Genomic DNA, 16,256 nt, shown 5'->3' with positions numbered 1-16,256 from the left:
CCGACCCGTAAATTATGGGTGGGCCGGGTGGACCCACGCATCCGGGTCACGTTTTGCCAGGTCTACCAATGCACAAGGGCACATTTCAAATGCCACAATTAGAGGTGATCCTACTTATTGACAGCTAAAACAGACACAAAAGGTGTAGGCGACACACTAAAGTAAGCATGGAACAGTTCCCTTTGCCTCCCTCCGGTTTAATTGACCAAAGTTTCTTCCAATTACTATCATTACGAATGCCTAAGTTTGACTCGTTCCCTTTTGGGAAGATCGAAATCCAACCATCTATTTCCTTCCCGGTAAAACAGTAACAAAAGTTGCATAAACCAGCGCACATCATAAAGGCTTGGCAAAAGGAGCTATAAAAGCATGAGTGGCATGAGACTATGAGGTAATAAAGGGATTTGCTAAGCAATTTGGCGGAAAGCCATTTTGCGGCTGACTTTTGCATGAAAAATAGCCACAGGCGCACTCCTTTTCCGCAGATTTTGTCCTATTCATTTAATTAAGAAAAATAGCTTTCCACGAAATTGCCCCTCAAATCCCGGTAATAAAATATGCATGTCAATGTGACTGCGAACAACCAACAAGGAAGAATATCGGTTCTTCAATATCCGAGAGCAGTCCACATCAAATCCAACAATCGACGTAATTAAGGGACACCCATTCAATTTTTCATCTAAACTCATCAACAAATCCTTTCCTTTTTACCTTTGGCAGACGCGACAAAAGCCTCTTTAATGAAAGGCTCCTTTCCAAACAATACCAACCATGAAAATCAAACAAATGCCAATCCTCGTCTCACCATCTCTCTTCTTTCTTTCTTGTTATGCCTTTCTTTAACCTTTTACCCTTAAAGTGAAAAAGTAAAACTACAGACATAGGTAACCATAGCTATCATCAACGAGCACTACTTTATCAACTCTCTCTCTCTCTCTCTCTCTCTCTTCCTGTTTTATTGTAAATGCCATGACAAGAAGAAAACAGATAGCATACTTAAACAACTCTTAACGAGATTAATTCACTTACACATAATTTTACAATTTTCTAACAAAACCCAATTTGGAGGCCAAAATCCAAAGATCCAAACCGGATTAATCTCTGTATTTCATCGTTCTCGGTTGCATTTGTTTCAGGGGAAGAGGTGACGCATATGGGTTTCTTCTCACAGCCCAAGTAAAATGTAATAAACAAGAGTTATGGGCAATGCAATCAGCATCCCGAAAATGACCCTGCACAATTTAGAGAAAAAAAAATAAGAAAAGGTTGAGTCTTTTAGCTTAGAATTTAATGCTCGAGGATCAGAACAAAAGGTAGGAGATTTTACTCACGCTGTGCTGAGAATATCTGGATGTACGTTGTATTCCTTTGAGAAAACAAAAGGAACAATGCCTTGTGGTAGAGCAGCCTGTTTTTCATCCAAACCAAACATCAGAAAAAAAAAAAAAAAAAAAGTTGAAACAAAGGTACTTTTAAATTTTTCCTCAAAACCAATTATTTTTCTTGAAGGTGGTGACCTGTACAATGGCGATACGTAAGAGATCACCACGCAATCCAACGACTAAGGAAGCTGCAGCCATGACAGCTGGACCTGTAAGGAATCTCACGGCCATGGCAAAAGTTGCAACTGAATTCCCACATGCTATGATCCTCGGTTGTAATGCCATGAACAGCCCTGTCATTACAAACCCCATAAAACGACAATTTCATCAGAACAAGAACAACATAAATCAAAGATAATAGGATAATGTTTCTATTTTTTCTGTTCATCTGGGATTCCTACAACTCACCCAAACTGAACATTGCCATTCCAAGCCCAGCATCCGACAGTATGGAAATCGACTTGGCTACAATGGCAGGCATCTGAACATGCCACCTGTAACAATTCAAAGATAATTAGTAGAATGTTTTATGTTGACTAATTAGTTATTATACACCAAATTTAGGAAAAGATATTAATATTTTTATAAACTAACAATACCTGAAAGAGACTAAAGACCAGGTGAGACCGATTAGACTAGAGTAAGTATTAGGATTTCTAATCAGTTTCCTCCACACCATAATCAAAATCAACCTCGTCATCACACTCGCCGGAGGCATAGCTTTACCCTTTTCACCACTGATCTTAGTCCCATTCATTTCAGATTCTTGCAACTCTCTATTCCCAAAGCTAAAATCCTCTCTCTCTAAGTACTCTTTTGGGTTCTCTCTTTGTGCCTCACCTTTCAAAACCCAGAAACAAAAATTAGCAATATTCTATCAATGAAACAAGACAAAATAAGAACTAATTAAAAAAAAAAACAAAAAAATAGGTCTACCATTTCCTGGTGAAACTGCCATTCTAACATCTTTAAGAGAAGGGTCAGCACCACCATATTCCTGGCTTCCAAACACATCAGAAACAGGAGAAGCACTGGAACTCCACACGAACATATGAAGATCTTTAGCCCCTTCCTCTGATTTGTTCTGAGCTTGCCCATTAGGCTTCTTAGTAGTATTTGTCCCACTAGTCGTTACAGTATTCGTAGTAGAAACAGATTTAGAACCAGTAGGAGAAAACATGCCAGGATTCGGTGCCGGATAATTCGCTCCCCCGGGAGTATTATGATAATGAAATCTCGACTTAGGGTTCCCACTTTCCTCCTCAAAATTTGAAGGCCTCGGTGTCGGACCCCTCGAGGGTCCGAAACCTTCAGAGGGTCCGAAATTAGAACTCCTTCCCCCAGCCACCATGGAGTAAAATTCAGTGTGATTAAAGCTGGAACCTCTCGGAGTCGGATTTCGCGAAGACTGTAAAGAATAAATCTCGGCGTTAGTCAGATTCGACGGCCGGGGAGTAGTCGACGAGAGCCCGTGGGACCGCCGGGAGAAAATCTCCGACCTGGAAGCGTTTGATTTACGAACAGTTATATGAAGCTTCCCATCTTCTTTAATTTCCGCCTCCGTTTCGAGCGGTTCCCTGCCGTCGAGCGACATGACGTCAGAGTCGACCGCGATAGAGACGATCGAGCCAGCGGTGCCTGGGAATTGCTCTGTGATTAGAATCTTAGCTCCTCTGTATTCGAACAAAAACAACATAAGGGTGTACCAAATGATGCACTGTAACACTACGATCTGAACCATGAGACTGCCTGAATATTCACCGTACATTCCTTTGAGGAGAGGAATGCCCATAACGAGAGTGTTAGGGAGAGTTGAGAGAGAGAATAGAGTAATAGTCCATTCTAAGCAGCCTTTCTTGCTTAAGTTTGTCCAGACTGTTAGAATGGCTAAGACTATGAGTTTTTGGAGGGTATCTGCAGAAATGAAACGGAGATTCATGGTGTAAGGGTTGTTGGTGGAAATGAAGTGGAAGGAAAGGAGAGGGACTGCGAAAAGGGCTACAAAACGGTTGATTCCTGAGCATTGATCTGGGGAAAATATTTTCCACCATTTTACTGAGCCATAAGCTAAGATCATTGCTACGTAGAGTGGGACTACTGCTGTCATGACATGGTAGAAATCCAATAAGGTTATCATCTTTTGTTAGGAAAGACGGAGAGAGAGGAAAAGAGAGGAAGGAAAATGAAGAAGATGAGGTAAAAGGAGTGAAAGGAGATAGTTTTAGGGCATCGAGAAGCATGTGTTTTGGTTTTGTTTTGCGTAGTGGGTTGTAGTAAGCAAGGAACAGGATTTTACTATAGACTATTCAAGGAAAAGGAGAGAGAAAGAGAGAGAGAGTTTTGAGAGTTGCGCGCAAGCTCCCAGTCTCCAAAGCGAAATGGGTTTTCTTTTCTGTTTTCTATATGAGAGGATTATTATTATTCTTTGGGTCTTTTTCTTTTTTTTTCTTTTGGGAGAGATGGTTTTGCTTAGATGGGTTCTATATTTGAAGGGAACAGAAGGAAGAAGAGGAGATGAATATAAGAAGGGTTTTTATGTAAGGAAAGGCAGTGGAAAAAAAGCATCTGAATCGTGTAGTCTCTGTGGAGTACAAGTAGTTTTCTTCCTGACCGTTGTCTTTTATTATTTTTTTTCTCAGCAAGGGACTGAAAAGATAGGTGCAGAAAATGGAGAGAGGGCAGAGGCAGTGATGATTAAAGATAGAGAGGAAGGTGTTGGGTTTTGATATATAGAGGAGGTGATGCCTCAGTCACTAACGCTCATTTCCAAGCACAGTTTTTCGGTACTCTTTTCTACCTTTTTTTTTTTAACTTTAGGATGGGAAAGAAACCGGTAAAGTCCGTCTTTTTCAGTGATTTTTATACGGAATACAGGTTAGACAGAAAAGGATTGATTAAATAAAGACATTAAAGACATATGTACATGTTACAGAGTGTTAGCAAATTGCTTCTTCTGTTTTTTTTTCAGATCATCATTTTATTTTCTATTATTCGCTGTTGGGGGAATAAACGATATTCTTTCCGCGTGCGTTGCCACCATCGATTGTTGTAAATCGTGCATGAAGCAAAGAGTAGATGTCCAATAAAATATTTATTTATATTGTGTGTGTAAAAATCTTTAGAAGGGGGCGTTCCTGGTAAATAAGGGGGTGCATTTACCATCACCCATAAATAATAAGAGATGAATTAGTAATACGATCTTGGCAATCAGGACCGTTGATCTGATTGGCCATCACAGGCCGAGCAAATAGCTCTAAATCTGATAGCTAGTGGATATCTCACTCGCAAGATTGAGTGGTTCGAAAATCAATGGCTAATAAGAGATCATTGGCAGTTTTTTGTTGGGACCAAGTAGCTAGAACTCACCCTTAATACACGTCACAGTTGGTCCATGCCATAATGAAGATTTGGACGTATAATGAGAGGAAAACAAGCTCTACACCCATTGTTTCAGAGCAACTCTGTTTACGTGAAATGGTTGTAAAACAAATTTTACACCCATTTTTTTATTTAAGATGGGCATAGAATTTTGTTTTTTAACTGAAAGGGAACCTCCTCATGGTAACTCTGATGATCTCAAAAGATATTTCCAATATGGCTACTGATTTCCCCACGACCATGAGGTGAATCATCAAATGAGGAAAATTTGGGTCCAAGAACTTTCATAGGACTATTCTTTAAGATATTCTTAAGCTATTGGTTTCTGATTGTAATCAAAGATTTTCTTGCTAGTCAAACTTAATAACTAGTTATTTGTGATCGGGTTTTGGTAACTCCGTGAATTACATAGTCCACCAATTCAATTGGCAAGAATCACGGGGCCTGCCATTCAAATCTTGACAAGGTGATCCATAGAAAAATTAAATGGGATTGGGCTTTCTAGGTAGGAGGACAACTTGGGCTAGGCCCAAATCCTTAACCTGATTTTGGCTCTGGTTGGGTTGAGAAAATGCAACCCCATTTCATTTCAGGTTGGGTTAGGGTTGGTTGAGGCCTTGGGCAACACGACCCAACCTGAACCCTCCCCATCCCCCTAATTTCACTGCGATTTTATTGCAATTTTTCACCCAACCGGCCCAATTTGAAAAATCGGGTTAAATTAGGTGGGTTGGGGTTGAGAGATTTAAAGGTAGATTGGGTTTGGATGACTCTCCTCAGCGCCAAGCGCAGGTTAGGGTTGAGGTTTTTGGTTCTCGAGTTGGATTAGGGTTGCCTCAACCCAGATGAACCCAACCCGGCCCGAGTTGCACCCCTATTTCTAGATGAGACCCAGAGCAGTACTCTCCCGAAGCGGGGGGGGGGGGGGGGGGGGCAGGTGCATTGACCATGGCCCAAGAACCGTGTGGATTGGAATATCTAGTTATCTTATCCCATTACTAAATTCAGAATAATGCTTTTGGATAATTGGATGTACACCGCCCGAGCCCGAAATTAGCTCCTTAGGTTTTATGGGTTAGTTGCCATTAATATGGAGGTCATATTTATTATACCGGTTTTGTAAGTTGCTGACATATATTAGCTTTGAGAACCACTAGAAGGAAACCGTCACCATCGGGATAAATGGTAACAGGCAATTGCCAGGTCCCAAGAGGGACAAGTATGTGAAATCAAGACCATTGATCTTGTAGAAGATTATGGGAAACAAATGGCATGGGACTCAATCCAAGCGGACTGTTGACTTTTTATGTGAAAAAGCCTTTTTGTAATTCAAACTTACAATGGGGTTTTTTTAGTCATTATATGTTTGTCCTTCTTTAGGAGTTGCTTTACGCTTTTGGGCTTCTCATTCAAAGTATTTGAGCTTCCCTCCAAAAGGACTAAAGTCATGAGAAAACTTTAGTCCTAGATGGGAAGTGTGAGAGGATGAGAGTGGCCATATATATACTTTCACTCACTTTAGCTTTGTGAATGAGCAAGAGGTCATGAGGATCCTACGCGTACGGATCGCCCACTTGGGTCCGGCGGGCTTTTGGTCTTACCACGCGCGGGTTTTTTAATTTTTCTTTTGTTCTTTTTAAAAGTTTAAATATTCTTTAATTTTTTGTTTAAACTCTTTGTTACTGTTTAAGATTCCGTATCGACATGGTTTAGTGGCCGTTTAGGAAACATCTCTCACGCATTAGATGGTGCGACGTTCCGCTAATACGTGCCTCTTGTTTTCTATAAAACCAGATTTTCTATATAAGCGAGTTTGATAGGCTTCTGGGCTGCGTGAGTGCACACCTCTGGAGGAAGAGTTGTTGTATCCTGGAGACATACGCCGTGAAGCCCATTTGCACCGTTGATTCATCATAGTGAGGGCGAGATTTGTCTTAAGGACAGTGAACATCCTTCGTGCCTCAACTCGATAAGTGATCTAACGACTCTGCTTATTTGCTTACATTTAATTCTTGCAGTAAATAGCTATTGTAGATTTCTGATTCCAAAGTTATGAGATTAAAAGGTTACAAGGTAATCTTCAATCCTAAATTACAGATTTGCACATCGATTTTTCTAACACGGACATCCATAAGATAAAAAACAACTAAAATCAATGGCTTCGTATTTCTTAGCAAAACCCTAAACGAGGCTTGATGGATCAAGGGGCTAAGATCATCTAATTAAGGCATTCTTTATCACTGTTTAGGGGCCTACAGTTGTCGTCGTTCTGATCGAAGGATCTGATCAAATACATGAGTATCATTTCCTCCGTTTCGATTTCCATAATTAGGAATCAAAATTGGCATCTTATTCTGATTCCTATTTTGATTCTCCTATAAACAGAATGGAAATTGAAATTAGAATAGAAAATTTAAACCAATTCTAATAAAAATTTCATTCCGACCAGAGTAGAATCAGAATACCACTTCTTGTGCATGAAACTGTTTCCTGCTCTTTTCCCTCTGATTCCACTCCAGTGTCAATTGTTGATTTTTTTAACAAAATACTGGAATTGGTCGCGGTTAAAGGGATGAAGATTCCAACGCCTGATTCCAGCAATCCAAACACATCCAAAGGATTTTCTAATTTAGCTGTTGGATCTTCCAATTGGAAAAGGATAACGACTCCAGCACCTGATTATGGCAATCCATTACATCCAAAGGATTTTCAAAACGCATCAAAATTAAATATAATTTTTGAGTCCATTGACAATTGGTTATCATAACCTAAAAAAAAAGGGCCTTGGATTTTGAGAACCGATTATGGGTGCTAAACCGGATTCTTAGACTCAAAATTAAATGGTTTGGCACCCATAATGGGTTCTCAAAATCCAAAACAAACATGCCCTTAGATTGATTCACACTTAGATTGATTCACAGCCGGATTATTAGAGTCCAATAATCAATTTTGGACTCAGAATCGGTTCTCAAAATCCAAAACAAACAGGCCTATGTGATTGAAAACACCGAATACGGGGGTGAGATGAACCCCTCGACGAATTATGCACCAAGTAGATCCTAGCCGTCTGATCGACGTACTTTTGCACATTGAATGTGAAAAATTAATCTCTCCTTTGTTTTCAACAATTACGGGCATTAATCAAATGACTTGGATCATCCTCCATCCGGGATGGGCTTCATAGATTCACCACACCTACTACAATGGAGATTTGGACAGATTACCAACTTTTCTATGCCAATGGCTGCAGTGATTTTTCTTGATGGCCTTTTACTTTTTGCCTGAAAGCTTGTGATCCAGCTTTTAGTGGATCTTTTTATCATGTTTTGCTTTCATAGATTGTGAAGCTTTTCAGAATGAAAGCATGAGTTGATATCATAGGATGTTTTGAGTAAGGAGATTTTCTTATACAGTATTCAGCTTGAAATTCTTTCCCAAAATTGGCGTCAGAGTATCAGAAATTTGTAGTGCGCAACACAAGTTCTAGCGTCAATGACATGTACGAGTTAGATGATTACAAATAGGGTTGCAACCGGGGTCAATTTTTGAGAATTTTAGTGGAGCTTTTACCATAATAACATATGGATTTGGGTTGATTCCAATTCATTTTTTAGCAAAACCTCAACCAAACCGGACCCAAAGTGCACCTCTAAATACTAAGCTAATTGATTTTGACACTTTGACAGGAACACTAAGTGATTGTGATTCAATCCCATTTTCGTTTTCACAAATGTGTAGGTCTTCTCTAGGTTGCATTTTGTGTGGGATTTAGTCATTTCAAACTTTAGAAAATCAAGTCTAGGCCGGGATTAGGGTCATCAGGTTTATTGGGTCAATTTGATGGGATTAGTTGAAGCATCAGACAAAGCTAAAGTTCCATTTATATCCTGTTAGTGAAGAGAATTCCCATTTCGTAAAGATTCTCTTAAAGGAAGATGGAGGCGAAAATTCCAGCTCAACTATTGCTTTGAAAACAGTGGAGTCTGTTTTCATTCTTTTGACCTTTGAGAAGAGGGGCTTGTTACTTTCTTGGCTATTTCAAGGAGAATAAGGGGCCTTTGAATACAAATACGATTTAGATTTGAAAGGAAGCGAAAAAAGGAGAATCAGTGACTTTAGAATCATGCTTTTGAAATCCTTCAGCCATCTAGATTGCATGGAATACCTTTGGCCGGTATTCTTCTAATTCCCTGCGTATATTTGTGGTAAATGGTCAAACAAGTCCTACACTCCCAATCCTCAGGAGGAAGAAATATCAAGCTTTGAGGCCATGTTTGGCAACCATGAAATGTTTTTCCATGGAATATTAGTTTATAATGCGATGACTGATGACTGAGGAGTAAGGAGGGTGGGAGGACAAACTTGAGGAGGATGAACCCTAACCCAACCCACTTCTAAATCTCTCTACCCTAGCCCAATCTGTCTAACCCATTTTTCCAAATCGGATCTGGTTGAGTATGGGTCGGGTTGCCCTATGGCAAAAATAGAAAAAAATACCAAAAAAAATAAACATTGCCATATGACTCTGAAGCTAACAATAAAATTCGGGGCAGGCTCTTCAAGTTAGATTGGTTTACCCAAGGCCTCAATCCGAACCCTACCCGAAATTAAATTGGGTTGACATTTCCCAATCCAACCCGAGCCGAAATTGACTTGAACCTGTTTGGTTCGGGGTGAGCCCGACCCAAATTGCAACCTTTCTTACCAGGGCTTGCCCAATCTTGAATTGGACCTGAAAGCTAAATAAGACAATCGCAGACCTGAATTGGGATTACAAACTTTTGTACTTGGATGAATTAGGAGTGTGCATATCAAGTCATCAAAGTATTTCTAGATTGTTCAAATCTCACTCTCCTTGTTGGTTTAGATTGAAAGTATCTCAAGGTGATAGCATGCTCTTCGTTACTTTTTAGTAGCTAAACAGAGGTAGGGAATAATCAATGTAAAACACTCAATACATAGACCGCTCTTAGGTGAAAGTCATGTGATGGGATGTGGGTCCGAGCTACTTTGACATTTTTAGGGGGTGGTTGAATCAAATTCCCCACTTTCACGTCACCACATGTCCACATATCTTGGTAGGAAAGTAGTAAGATTCACTTGGTAGCTAGAGTGCAATATTCCCATGATAAAAATAGTTATTATGTCAATGGGCCTGGTTTGAGTTAGACCGCTATCCAAGCAAGCTTAATCATGAGAGAGAACATCACCACGTAGGCCCAGAATTTCTATAGAATCCAAGGCCCAGATTGATTCTAAGTTCATCTCATAAGCATCACACAGTCCAAGCCCAATAGTCAGTATGATCTTTGAGATTTTTCGTCTTTTTACGTTTGAGAGAATTCAATATATAAATATTGAACAGATAAAATTTTAAAATTTCAAACATCTTAAGCATTTTTTAGTATTATCAGACAATTCATTGTCATTTGGTGTTAAGAAATAGCCGAATTTTATAGGCCAAGACATGTTGTATTGTTTTAATGGAAGCCCAGCCCATTGTAGTTTAGATTCAAGGCCCAATTCTAGCAAGGCCATTTTATTGGGATTATAGATTAAGCCCCTAAAATGTCTTTGGTTTGTCATGTGGGCCCCGAAATTGCAGATCTAAGTGCATAACTACCTTGACACACAAGCTCTGTTGCAAGTTACGCCAAAAGCCAGACAGAAGAGTTGGCCCATCAATAATTTGATGTATCATGCATCATACTCGCACTAGAAAGCTACTACTAAACAAAATTATGAAATGACAAAATAACAGAACACTCAATACAAATCTATTTCTCAAATTCTACCCCAGCCCAGAAAAAAAAACCCTACAAATGAAGTAGGCCTTAATGGGCCTTGATTTGATCTGTGGGGTTAGTATTTTAAAGTGAGCCTTAATGGGTCTGGATTTGATTGAGTAAGAGAAAGCCCAATGCCGCAGCCAATATTTCAGTATTGTTGGTACCGGCAAAGGGTTCGAGTGCTCTTCATCATAGTTTGCGTGAAATGGATGGGACCAAGAAGTAGAGAGCTACTCTTTCAATTATTTGCAATGGGCAAAAGGGATTAGTTGTGCACCATCCAATCGAGTTCTTATGACGGGTCTTCTTTCCTAACTACCTGATTTATGTTTGATCGGAAATTTTTCCATCCAATCGAGTATTTGAGCTATGATCTCGAATGCTGAAATACTCCATCTGTGATTGCATTTTAAGTAAAAGAGTAATTTGGCCAAAAGAGACAAAAATCCTAGACTAATGACGTGATAATCACGTCATTAGTATTTATACTCTCGGTAAAGATGTATGTGATATTGAACTTGCAAGCTTGGAAGGCTCGCCTTACAGGTGTGCTACACCGTCATGTGCTGGGTCATGGTGACGGTTGCGGGTGTGATATGTGGAATATGCATAACAAGTGTCTGGATCATTGAGGAGCTGAGTCATAATCATGGATCTTCCTGGATTGTCTTGAGTAGTCTCTTTATCATGTTTGTCATGGTTGGCCATACCTCTTTATTTGGTAACTTACTCTGCACACCTCCCCCTATAACTATTTGTACTGTTCTTTAATTAGATGCCTGGTTAATTGTAGAATAAAATGAGTGATGGCCTTTCATGGATTAATTACCTCGATCAGGGACGTGGGCCCATTATAAGCTCTGATTATCTCCTTAGGAATACACTTCTAACTTTCTAAGCAAGGTTTTAAATTTCGGTTTCCGAATCCATTTCAATTGTCGGACGAAATCTCTCGAAATCAAATCACGTAATATTTTATCCCCTACAAAATTTCAGCGAAATCCCTAAAATTTAGGCAATTTCGGCTGAAATTTCAGGATAATATTAAATAATTAATAAAAGATTTTTGGGTGATATTTATTAAATTTCGCTCCAAATTTTGTAACGTTTCGAGTTTACCCAATTTCGGTTTCGGTCTCAACCGAAACCCGATTTCGGTCAAAATTTAAAACCTTGCTTTGAAGTCTATTTGGATGTACCAATTGGCTTGTACCTTGTTAAATTAGCTTTTAAATGGCTTCCAATTGGCTTGTACCTTGTTAAAAAAAATTTTGAAAAGGGCAACAGAATATATATATATATATATATATATATATATATATATATATATATATATGTTTGTAAAAACGGAACCGAGGTGGTCTTGAAGGAACAAAGATAATACAAAGATAGCAGTACAATAATTAAAGGAGGTAGATAGTCAAAGCACTCAAACGCGGCCCGAAAGACTCCTTTCTTGGCAAGGGTGTCTGCTTCCGCATTGGCTGATCTCCTGACATGGGGAAAAACTATTGAGGAGCCCTTAGCTCTGTCCTCTATTTCCTCTAAGAGAGGCAAAAATCGCCAAGGGGGAGAAGCGTTACCCGAAAGCCAGCGAATAACATTTAAGGAATCCCCTTCGACGATAATTTTGTCGCACTCTAGACGAGGCATCGAGAGAAGCCCGCTATGAACGGCTCGGACCTCTGCCTCGTTTGAGTCTGCCACTCCGATAGGCCCCGAGTAGGCCCAGAGGACTTCCCCTTTGTGGTTTCTACATAACCCTCCTACTCCTGCCATTCCTGGATTGCCGATAGACGATCCGTCAAAGTTAAGTTTCAGGGACCCCAGAGGAGGAGGAATCCAGGAGGGGAGGATTTTCACTTTGGTAGCCGATTCCAAGCATATGATTGACCATCCTTCTCAGAGGTCGAAAGCTGAAACAAAACGAAACAGAGGAAGGCTTCGAGCCCAGGATATTACCGCAGCTATCAACTGAATATAAATCCAATAGGGAGATCTAGCCTTCCCTTCAAAGATACGAGCATTCATCTCTTTCCACAAGAACCACCATGAGGCCAGGAGACACATCTTCCACAGCGTTCTGCCTTTCCTTTTCCAAGGAGTCCAGGCCCAACTCTGAATGAATTCAGCCATAGAGTTGGAGGGGACCCAACTGATTCCAAAACGACAAAAAATAAGACCCCAAATATGGCGAGCAACCTTACAGTGTATGAAAAGGTGGTCAATGGATTCCCCAGCGGATAAACATAGAGGACAGTGATCTACCAACCGCATTCCTCGTTTCCTCAAAAAATCCATAGTTTGAATGCGGCCCCAGCTAACCGACCACCCAAAGAAAGCAACTCTCGGAGGGCAAGATTGTCTCCAAACCGATGAGGACACATGCTCCACTAAAGAAGGGATCAGATGGTTATAAAAAGATTTGACTGAAAATATCCCCGAAGGATTCCAAATCTAAATCCAACGATCTACGCCCGAAGACTTGATGAAGCAAGAATCCAATAAGGAGAGGAGGGCGCTGTAAGAGTTTAACTCCCTAACAAAGAAGTCTTTGCGAAACTTAGGAGACCAAGCCACCATCCCATGTTCCCTTGCAAAACATTCCGATACCCAAGCCTCTTTTTGAGATGAAACGATGAATAAGTCAGGAAACATGACTTGAATAGGATCGTCCGAACACCAAGGATCCTGCCAGAACCGAATCCGATCCCCCCTATATACTCTGAATCGGATGCCAGGAGCAAATAACGACTTCAACTTCAAGATGTCCCTCCAAACCGTGAGACCTTTGAGTTTAAAATTATCAACAGAGTCTCAATGCCCATGATCTGAACCATACTTACTTCCAATGACCCGGACCCACAAAGAGGATTGTTCTTCGCCAAATCTCCACAGCCACTTGCCCATAAGGGCCTGGTTAAAACTCTGAACCCTCCTGATACCCAAACCTCCATTTTTAGTAGGCAAGCAGACCATACTCCATTTAATCAGGGAGACCCCCTTGGAAGACCCTGATCCGCCCCACAGGAAGCGTCTCTGAATTTGTTCGATGCGTTTAGCAATGTACCTTGTTAAATTAGATTTCTTATTTTGCCTTGTTTAGTACCCAACTGCAATAAATATGTGGATCTAACTAGATGTTCAGGTGTCTTTTATCTTCTCGTTGGACGTAAGGATTACTTGAATTGTGCCTTTGATCTCTCTCTCTTGCTCTCCTTAATTTTGTTCCGAATCAATTTACCATGGTGAGAACTTAGCTTCCTTCGAAACATTTGGTCAAAAACAAATCCCTTGATTTGGCCTGCATATATGTGCCATGTGACACTTGCATTGCCACGCTGCTCCATTTGGTTGCCGGAATTTTTTTGGTTCTTAGGATTTCTGTGGAACAAAAAACTCCCTAGGAGATTGATGGAAAAAAAAACTCCCTGGAAGTACCCGGTAAAATAAAAATTCCATGTTTGGTTAACCAGACTGTGGTGGGAAAAAAAAATGCTTTGTCAGGTTGCTTGAATTGTTGGGAAGAAAAAAAAATCTTCTGCAAGCTTATTTTTGGTTCCTAGGAGTATTTTTTTTTTCCCAGGGTAGGGTTTCATGCAGGGTGATTTTGTTTCCTGGGATTATTTTAGGCCCAGCAACCAAACGTGGGTTTCCTGCGAAAATTCCACAAAAGTCCCAAGAACCAAAACAATTCCGGCAACCGTGGTTATGTTGCATGTGGCTTACCTTCCGTGAAAAAAATTAAACAAATGTGATCTCTCAATGCTTACCACACTACTAGAGCTGCGTGTGTGAAACGGATGAAGGCCTTTCGTCCCTCTATGGGTGGTTGGCTTTCCAATTTTCTTCTTTGCTGACATAAATTATCAACCATTTTCTGGTTTCCTTTCTCAGTTTTGTCTAACGACATTGACATCCAGATTTTAAAAAAATTGTCAATATCGAAGCAATTAAAGTCAGTAACTCCAATGAGAGATTGGACAGCTATTGTATTTCCTGTTTGGCCCACTTTAATGGATAACCCAGATTGAAAACACCACCTTCCACGTATCATTTGGATTGGATAGTTAATCCGTAGATGATATTTTAAAGTATTACTAACATTCCTACTACTACTAGTTCAGTTTTCTTGTTGCGTGGGGTATGGAATTAATGATATAGACAACTCTCTCCTGTCTCATTTAAAGTTCCATTGATTGAAAGGGAGAAAATGCCGCCATGCTCAGTGGATCTGACCTAAAAAATGGCCTGATATGTCCAAATTAACGGTCTTTGTTGGTTGTTAGCTGATTTCAATGAGATTTAACTTTCCTTGGACTCCAAATGGCCTAGAGGGTAGCATTCTACCTTACCTATTTTACCCAAGTCTTTTGTTCGTTTTATTTCCATTGAACGTGGCCCCTAGTTCATGCCCAAAAGCCCCTATAAAAGTAACCTCCTTGTGAGACCATTCTCATAGCTTGCCACCCTTCTGAGTCTTCTTCCTTTCTTTCCTTGTTGGGTTAATTTGGTTGCATAACATGGCTCAGGGAAGGGGCAGTGCACACGGAGCCACGGTGGTATTTGCTGCCGTGCTACTCTGCCTCCTGGTTCATATTGAGATTGCTCACGCTGTCATTTACACTGTGGGAGATAGCGGTGGGTGGACATTTAACGTCATAAATTGGCCACGAGGCAAGAGTTTTAGGGCCGGTGATGTACTTGGTAAGTCCTAAATATTTATAATTTCGGTACCACAAATGCACCGGATCTCATCCGAACTCAAGCAATTAGCGGTGATGTACTTGGTAAGTCCTAAATATTTATAATTTCGGTACCACAAATGCACCGAATCTCATCCGAACTCAAGCAATTAGCACAAATGCACTGGATCTCATCAAATCTTAAATAATTATCAACTATAGAGAACTAGATTGACCTCAAATGTGCAACAATTGTATCCGAACTTATATGGGTAATAAGTCCACAGCTTTAAGTATGTTTGAACAAGAGTAAAGGGGTTGAGATTGGTAATCCTTTTTTCCTTTTTATCCTTCACAAAATTGCAATTGACGCTTCTTTAATTTTGTTCTACTCTTCAACTCCATTGACAATCTTGTGCCCCTTATGGTCTAGTTTTCAAGTACAGCCCAGCAATCCACAACCTGGTCACGGTGAACAGCATAGGCTACAATGGGTGCACCACTCCAAGGGGATCTAAAGTCTTCACAAGCGGAAACGATCGGATCACGCTAGCAAGGGGACAGAGCTTCTTCATCTGTAGTGTCCCTGGTCACTGTTCCGGCGGTATGAAGATCGCAGTTAATGCAGCGTAATAGGAGCTTTAATATATGGGTATTTTAAGTATAAAAACATACATATTTTGCTAAAGATGATTAGAATACCAGTGGTTCTTAATGCTTGAACTCTTTGTGTCACTGGAGTGACTACTAAATAAAGAAGAGTGGTTGTTCTTGAACCTTGTTTTTCTTTTTTTTCTCTATTTGTCGGAAAACACTCTGGCCCCTCTCTCAAAATTAAAAAGACTGTGCAAATGAACAAACTACCCATCTTAATTATAGGCTTAAATATATTTTCTATAGAGTAGTAGAGTACCATCAACGCTACAGCCATCACTGGCAGTTGGATGCCATCAAATCATCAGTGTAGACTGGGGTCTTTCGCACAAAAAAATACAACAACAGCAGAAAGTCCTAGCTACCAC

The 16,256-nt window shown here is 40.2% G+C and overlaps 2 protein-coding genes across 2 annotated transcripts; one reads left to right on the top strand and one right to left on the bottom strand.

Moving 5' to 3' along the window:
• Positions 1-975: 975 nt before the first annotated feature.
• On the bottom strand, positions 976-4,092 carry LOC143877765 (putative auxin efflux carrier component 1c). The gene is made up of 6 exons (XM_077379987.1): positions 2,319-4,092; positions 1,982-2,222; positions 1,791-1,876; positions 1,518-1,675; positions 1,332-1,408; positions 976-1,232 (listed from the first exon to the last, which is right to left on the bottom strand). Exons 1-6 carry the CDS (start codon positions 3,517-3,519, stop codon positions 1,166-1,168), a joined length of 1,830 nt encoding a protein of 609 aa, XP_077236102.1. The 5' UTR covers positions 3,520-4,092; the 3' UTR covers positions 976-1,165.
• Positions 4,093-14,969: 10,877 nt separating this feature from the next.
• Positions 14,970-16,010, top strand: LOC143876745 (basic blue protein-like). Its single transcript, XM_077378441.1, has 2 exons — positions 14,970-15,256; positions 15,668-16,010. Exons 1-2 carry the CDS (start codon positions 15,073-15,075, stop codon positions 15,865-15,867), a joined length of 384 nt encoding a protein of 127 aa, XP_077234556.1. The 5' UTR covers positions 14,970-15,072; the 3' UTR covers positions 15,868-16,010.
• Positions 16,011-16,256: the final 246 nt, after the last annotated feature.

This window comes from Tasmannia lanceolata, unplaced genomic scaffold (genome assembly GCF_043159265.1).
Source record: "Tasmannia lanceolata isolate RefF3 unplaced genomic scaffold, GAP_Taslan_0.1 ptg000005l, whole genome shotgun sequence".
Lineage (NCBI taxonomy): Eukaryota > Viridiplantae > Streptophyta > Magnoliopsida > Canellales > Winteraceae > Tasmannia > Tasmannia lanceolata.
The sequence above is the reverse complement of the archived record's forward strand: the minus strand, read 5'-3'. Positions and strand labels throughout refer to the sequence as shown.